Below are 7,926 nucleotides of genomic sequence, written 5' to 3'. Positions count from 1 at the left end.
GAGAAGACGTTCAACATGTTTTTGAAACTGAACAAAAATATCAAACACATCAGATTTGCGTTTAATAAGGTAAAGCCAGGTAAAGCGACTATAAGCATCAACGAAACTGATATAGTAATTATGACCACTGACAGAAGTCTGAGCAGGACCCCATACATCTGAAAACACAAGTTCTAAAGGATGTTTCACCTCACGACTGGACTCCGAAAAAGGAAGTTGATGACTCTTCCCCTGCTGACAAGCATCACACACTGCTACATCTTTATTACTAGACAAACTAGGAAGCTCATGACGACGCAAAATATGACGGACAATAGGTGTGGCCGGGTGACCAAGACGAGCATGCCACTGTGACTGAGAGACCCGAACTCCACTGAAAACACGGGCGACGCCAGGATGCTCCAGACGGTAGAGGCCCTGGCACAACCGCCCACTAAGAAGAATGTCCCTCGTGCCCCGATCCTTAATAAAAAGATCAAAAGGGTGAAATTCACAAAGCACATTATTATCACGTGTGAGTTTAGGAACTGAAAGAAGATTACGGGTCACAGATGGAACTCGAAGAACATTGCGAAGCTGAAGACTCCTATTGGCATGTCTAGTGAGAAGAGATGCTTGACCAATATGAGAGATGTGCATACCTGCTCCATTGGCGGTGTGGATCTTGTCGGAGCCATGATAGGGTTCACGAGTGTGAAGCTTCCCCATCTCGCTGGTCAGATGCTCTGTCGCCCCAGAGTCCATGTACCAGTGCGGATCGATGGAGTAGGACTGAGTGTGTCCCTGTTGCTTCTGCGGCGCGGGACGATCAGCCATGGCGACCTGACGGGCATTGTTGCGTGTATCTTTGCCGTCATTGCCAAGACCAAGGAAGCTTCGCTGGAAGCGCTTATGACACTTGGAGGCCCAGTGCCCATCGCGGCCACAAAGCTGGCACACACGTGGACCGCCAGCCCCCGGTAAGGTCGCAGTAGGTGGGGGGGCCGAGGCGGGCGACGGTGGAAGCCCCAAGGGAGACCGGGGTGATGAAGAAGAGCGGCCACCCTTGGTGGCGGCGTTGGCCGAGAGGGAGCCAGTGCCCCTGGAGCGGCGTGTCTCGACCCGTTGCTCAGTGAGAAGGAGCTGAGAGAAAACCTCGTGTGCCAGCATGGGTGTCGAGTTGCCCTGCTCGTTGATGATCTCGACTAAGGCATCATACTCCTCATCAAGACCATTGACAATAAACGAGTTGAACTCGGAGTCGGTGAGGGGCTGTCCAATGGAGGCCAATGTGTCGGCGAGGCCCTTGACCTTGTTGTAGAACTCAGTGGCAGTGGAGTCAAGCTTCTGACACTCTCCAAGCTGACGAAGGAGTGCAGAGACACGAGCCTGGGACTGCGCTGCAAAGGTTCGCTCAAGGATGGTCCAGGCCTCATGAGACGTCTTCGCGAAGACAACAAGTCCGGCAACTGCCGGCGAGAGCGACCCCTGGATGGAGGAGAGGTTCGCCTGGTCCTGCCCCGTCCAGACGCGATGGGCCGGATTGTAGACCGGACCGTGCACGCTGTCTACCAGTGCGGGTGGGCAGGGAAGCGATCCGTCGACGTAGCCTAGCAGGTAGTGACTCCCCAAGAGCGGGAGAACCTGCGCACGCCAGAAGATGTAGTTGTCGGCGGAGAGCTTGATGGTGATGAGATGACCGAAGTGAACCGGCGGCGGCGAAGACGATCCCATCGAGGGGGCTGCCTGGGGTGCAAACACCATGGAGGCAGCCGGAGGCACCGAAGCCGATGCGGGAGGAGGCGGGACCGCAGCCAGGGCGGACGCCGCAAAGCTCGCGGCCGGGTCGGACGCCGCAAGGCCCGCGGCCGGGGCGGACGCCGCCAACCCCGCCAGCGGGGCGGTGTGATCCGCTTGCGGCAGGAGCGGCGGGACGACGCCCGCGGAGTCCGCAGCGGACGGCGGCGCCGCGGTGTGGACCACGAGGTCGCGCCCAAGCGAGGGCGCCGGCGGCGTGGAATAGACGGAGCCGATGCTCCTGGTCCCGATCGGAGCCGGAACGGCGACGGCATCGAGCGGGAGGTTGAGCAGAGCCGCAAGAGAGGCCGGGAGGAACCCCGCAGCAGTGGAACCGGTGGTGGCGGCGCTCGACATGGCGGCGGTGAAGGCGGCGGCGGCTGCGGCGGCGGTGCGGGTATTAGGGTTTGGAAGCGGAAGCGATCGTAACCTAGCGTGATACCATGTAAGACAATAAGATTTGGGGGAACCAGCACAACCCTCTAGGGGTGGCTTATCTCATTATATATAATGGATGTGTTACAATACGTACATAAGTACAGAAGCTATACATAGTCTAACATTGCCAATCCAGCCAAAAGTAGACAGAGTAACGTTTCTGGAGACTAGGTAATTTGTTGAATCAAGAAATCTTACATGATGGTAACAATAAGCCATTTAATCATGACTGCCAATCTGCCACATTCAGCAGCTGCATTTAGCCCTCCACTCTTCGATTATCTCCAAGGCTATATTCAACCAACTCCTGTGACTCTGTCTCCAGGCGCCCAGCATCGGTCCAGAAGAGGCCACATCTGAGTTCTTGCAGATGAAAAGGCATCTTCGTAGAGTCACAATTGATCCTTCGTCACTGCATCTTGGAATTTACCGAAACCAGTCCTTGAAATAGAACATCATTCCTTAGTTTCCATGCACACCACCGGGCCGTAGATTCAAATCCCTTGGCCAATGTCAAGTTGTCAACCCAAAAATGTCAGAGATAAAGTCACAGTAGTGTTTTCCCATAATACAATCGATGAACCTGTGTTGTATGATTTCCTGCTCATTGCAAGACAAGCAAAATTTCCTCTGCCTTTTCTCTGGGGATTATTCTTGACTCAGACAGAGTAATGTAACCATTTTCTTGTAACTACTTGAACAGGAAGCCTTGTAATGAACAAAAAAAAATCACAACATGTCATAGCTTCACCTGCATGAGCTCAAAACTACACCAGGTTGTAGCAACTTCTGTTCATCTTCAGATTAGATCAGTGTTTGCTTAATTAGAACAATGAAAATTTCTAATTATTGACCAATCAGTAGAATGCATAGTGCTTTATTAAATATTTTTTAGTGGACTTTTCTCATCCTTAAACACCCCCGTGTGGAAAAACCATACAATTCATGCAGGACAAGGAGTGGACACTGAACTTTTCGCTTGTTTTACTACACAGGCTGACATTTCTCATTGCGGAGGCGTGCTTGCTGGCTGGGCTGGTGCAGTCCGCCTACCACACCGGCTACCGCACGGTGATATTTGAAAACCCGCCCGACTGTGAGACGGTGCGTCGAGGCACATTTGGGGCCGGCGCGGCCTTTGCCTTGATCACCGGTGTGCTCACCGGGTTCTACTACTACAACTTCTCCAAGGCACGGGTGGCCTACCAACGCCCGGAGGCCGCCATCGACATGAGCCGGTATAGCTGAAGATTGGTGCCTGGTTGAGGGGCTACTCGAGTCTCTATGAAGCTGCTGTAACGCATTGTGGGGAACGATTCACTATGAACTAGCTCAACAGTTTTGATAACCGTTATGTGGCCATTTTTATATAGATTTTTGCACATATAATGTGTGAGCCATTCTCCCAGCCCTTGTGCCGTGTCAGGTATTTTGTTCCCTGTACCCACCTTTGCTTTCGCTTCTTTTTGCATTAGGGTGAAGTCTGTTTTAAACCCTAATCTTGTAGAGCGCGGCGGAAATAGACCCCCACATTTAAATCCCTGAAGTTCATACCCTGTATTTGTCGATCTCGGTCAATCTAAACCTTACCTGTTTGGAAGCACAATCCTAATCGGGATCGACCGTTTCTCTCACTGTCCTCACGGGCCCAGTCGAAGTATCATCGGCTTCCCCGGCAACAGCAGACAGAAAATGGTCCGCCGCTGCGCGGAGGTCCGGCATCGGCGCCGGAGCTGTTGCTGCTGCCGGCGAGTTTGTCTTGCCCTCGCCGCCACATCGACGAGAGCAGCGTGCTTTCTTGCGCCATGACAGGATGGGAGTCTGCTGACCGGCTCCGCCTGCTCTTGGTCCGCGGTGGGAACAGTTTCTAACGGTGATGTGTTCGCTGGGATGCGTAACAATTCTGATCTGCTCGCGGTTGTGTACTGAAGTCGCTGCGGCTGTCCACGGGCGTGGGGCGTGCGCACGGCGCTGACATGGTCGTGAACTACAACTTGTTGCCGAGGAAGTCCAATGTCACGCACAACGACACGAGCTTCACAACCTATGGCTGATTGGTGAGCTCGGGTGGCCGGCCTAGTCTATGTACCTCATGTATGACAAGTTGACAACACCATTGCCATCACCGTGCTCGTGTTCAGCGCGTGCGTGCCCTGGACGATGGCAAGGTGTTCACGGCCATTGCGTTCAGGCCGAGCTGTCCGCACTCATGTGCTTCTCTTATTTCTCTCCGGCTGCAAATCGCGTGAGCACGCGTTCCTCCTGTTAGAATTTGGTTTAGGACGCTGATAACGTTCACCCGTGTGGCGGGAGTAACACCCGCTCGCACACCGTATGTGGTGTAAACAGGAGGCAGCCCACACAAGTTATGTGTGGGCGAACATTAGAACTGCTCATACGTGTGGGAGCACCTACTTTGTGCCACACGTCCAACACATACTACTCATCCCCCCCCTCCCCGCGTGTGTGGCACGAAGCAAAAATGCCCACACATTCTGGCGCAGCTACGTTAGTTACCTGCAGGATGACGCTTCAGTTACCCCGGGATGGTAACTTTAATTATCCGGAATGACAAATGTAAGTTGTAAAAGCACGACAACTTTCTCTATTTTGGTTAACTATAGTTGACATGTCTAATTTATGGCAGTGTTGGGGAATGTAGTAATTTCAAAAAATTTCCTACGCACACGCAAGTTCATGGTGATGCATAGCAACGAGAGGGGAGAGTGTCGTCCACGTACCCTCGTAGACCGTAAGCGAAAGCGTTATGAGAACGCGGTTGATGTAGTCGTACGTCTTCACGATCCGACCGATCCAAGTACCGAACGTACAACACCTCCGAGTTCAGCACACGTTCAGCTCGGTGACGTCTCACGAACTCCGATCCAGTAGAGCTTCGAGGGAGAGTTCTGTAAGCACGGCGGCGTGATGACGGTGATGATGATGCTACCGACGCAGGGCTTCGCCTAAGCACCACTACGATATGACCGAGGTGGATTATGATGGAGGGGGCACCACACACGGCTAAAAGATCAACTGATCAACTTGTGTGTCTCGGGGTGCCCCCTGCCCCCGTATATAAAGGAGCAAGGGGGGAGGCCGGCCGGCCCTAGCAGGGCGCGCCAAGAGGAGTCCTCCTAGTGGGAGTAGGACTCCCCTTTCCTAGTCCCACTAGGAGGGGGAAGGAAGGAGTGGGAGAGGGGAAAGGCAAGGGGGCGCCGCCCCCCCTTCCTTGTCCTATTCGGACTCAAGGGGAGGGGGCGCGTAGCCTGCCCTGGCCGACCCCTCTCTCTCTCCACTAGGGTCCAACAAGGCCCATTAACCCCCGGGGGTTTTCGGTAACCCCCCCGGCACTCCGGTAAAATCCTGATTTCACCCGCAACTATTCCGATGTCCAAATATAGGCTTCCAATATATCAATCTTTATGTCTTGACCATTTCGAGACTCCTTGTCATGTCCGTGATCATATCCGGGACACCGAACTACCTTTGGTACATCAAAACACAAAAACTCATATTACCGATCGTGATCTAACTTTAAGCGTGCGGACCCTACGGGTTCGAGAACTATGTAGACATGACCGAGACTCGTCTCCGGTCAATAACCAATAGCGGAACCTGGATGCTCATATTGGTTCCTACATATTCTACGAAGATATTTATCGGTCAAACTGCATAACAACATACGTTGTTCCCTTTGTCATCAATATGTTACTTGCCCGAGATTCGATCGTCGGTATCCTCATACCTAGTTCAATCTCGTTACTGGCAAGTCTCTTTACTCGTTCCATAATGCTACATCCCGTAACTAACTCATTAGCTACATTGCTTGCAAGGCTTATTGTGATGTGCATTATCGAGAGGGCCCAGAGATACCTCTCTGACAATCGGAGTGACAAATCCTAATCTCGATCTATGCCAACTCAACAAGTACCATCGAAGACACCTGTAGAGCACCTTTATAATCACCCAGTTACGTTGTGACGTTTGGTAGAACACAAAGTGTTCCTCCGGTACTCGGGAGTTGCATAATCTCATAGTCATAGGAACATGTATAAGTCATGAAGAAAGCAATAGCAACAAATTAAACGATCATTGTGCTAAGCTAACGGATGGGTCAAGTCAATCACATCGTTCTCTAATGATGTGATCCCATTAATCAAATGACAACTCATGTCTATGGTTAGGAAACATAACCATCATTGATTCAACGAGCTAGTCAAGTAGAGGCAAACTAGTGACACTCTGTTCGTCTATGTATTCACACATGTACTAAGTTTCCGGTTAATACAATTCTACCATGAATAATAAACATTTATCATGATATAAGGAAATATAAATAACAACTTTATTATTGCCTTTAGGGCATATTTCCATTAGTCTCCCACTTGCACTAGAGTCAATAATCTAGATTACACAGTAATGATTCTAACACCCATGGAGTCTTGGTGCTGATCATGTTTTGCTCGTGAGAGAGGCTTAGTCAACGGGTCTGCAACATTCAGATCCGTATGTACCTTGCAAATCTCTATGTCTCCCTCATTGACTTGATCGCGGATGGAATTGAAGCGTCTCTTGATGTGCTTGGTTCTTTTTTGAAATCTGGATTCCTTTGCCAAGGCAATTGCACCAGTATTGTCACAAAAAAATTTCATTTGACCCGATGCACTAGGTATGACACCTAGATCGGATATGAACTCCTTCATCCAGACTCCTTCATTTGCTGCTTCCGAAGCAGCTATGTACTCCGCTTCACACGTAGATCCCGCCACGATGCTTTGCTTAGAACTGCACCAACTGACAGCTCCACCGTTCAATAAATACATGTATCCGGTTTGTGACTTAGAGTCATCCGGATCAGTGCCAAAGCTTGCATCGACGTAACCATTTACGACGAGCTCTTTGTTACCTCCATAAACGGGAAACATATCCTTAGTCCTTTTCAGGTATTTCAGGATGTTCTTGACCGCTGTCCAGTGATCCACTCCTGGATTACTTTGGCACCTCCCTGCTAAACTAATGCAAGGCACACATGAGGTCTGGTACACAGCATTGCATACATGATAGAGCCTATGGCTGAAGCATAGGGAACACCTTTCATTTTCTCTCTATCTTCTGTAGTGGTCGGGCATTGAGTCTAACTCAATTTCACACCTTGTAACACAGGCAAGAACCCTTTCTTTGCTTGATCCATTTTGAACTTCTTCAAAACTTTATCAAGGTATGTGCTTTGTGAAAGTCCAATTAGGCGCCTTGATCTATCTCTATAGATCTTGATGCCCAATATATAAGCAGCTTCACTGAGGTCCTTCATTGAAAAACTCTTATTCAAGTATCATTTTATGCTATCCAGAAATTCTATGTCATTTCCAATCAACAATATGTCATCCACATATAATATTAGAAATGCTACAGAGCTCCCACTCACTTTCTTGTAAATACATGCTTCTTCAAAAGTCTGTATAAAACCATATGCTTTGATCACACTATCAAAACATTTATTCCAACTCCGAGATGCTTGCACCAGTCCATAGATGGATCGCTGGAGTTTGCTGAAAGTGCGTTATATCGACTAGAGGGGGGGTGAATAGGCGATTTTTATGAAATTCTTCACTGAGGAATTTGCCGGTGAGGAAATTCCTTAGCGAAGAACTACTAGCAGCAGAATAAGTACTCAAAAGTAAACATAACAGAATACAAGCATAGTCATCA

The 7,926-nt window shown here is 50.0% G+C and overlaps 1 protein-coding gene across 1 annotated transcript in view; it reads left to right on the top strand.

The window, feature by feature from the left end:
• LOC119270690 overlaps nt 1-3,754 on the top strand; it is an 8,494-nt gene extending 4,740 nt beyond the window's left edge. The window contains exon 3 of the mRNA XM_037552736.1: nt 3,210-3,754. Coding sequence (XP_037408633.1) covers nt 3,210-3,462 — 253 coding nt within the window. The 3' untranslated portion in view covers nt 3,463-3,754. The remainder of the gene's footprint in view (nt 1-3,209) is intronic.
• Nucleotides 3,755-7,926: the final 4,172 nt, after the last annotated feature.

Source organism: Triticum dicoccoides, chromosome 1A (genome assembly GCF_002162155.2).
Source record: "Triticum dicoccoides isolate Atlit2015 ecotype Zavitan chromosome 1A, WEW_v2.0, whole genome shotgun sequence".
Taxonomy (NCBI): Eukaryota; Viridiplantae; Streptophyta; class Magnoliopsida; order Poales; family Poaceae; genus Triticum; species Triticum dicoccoides.
The sequence above is the reverse complement of the archived record's forward strand: the minus strand, read 5'-3'. Positions and strand labels throughout refer to the sequence as shown.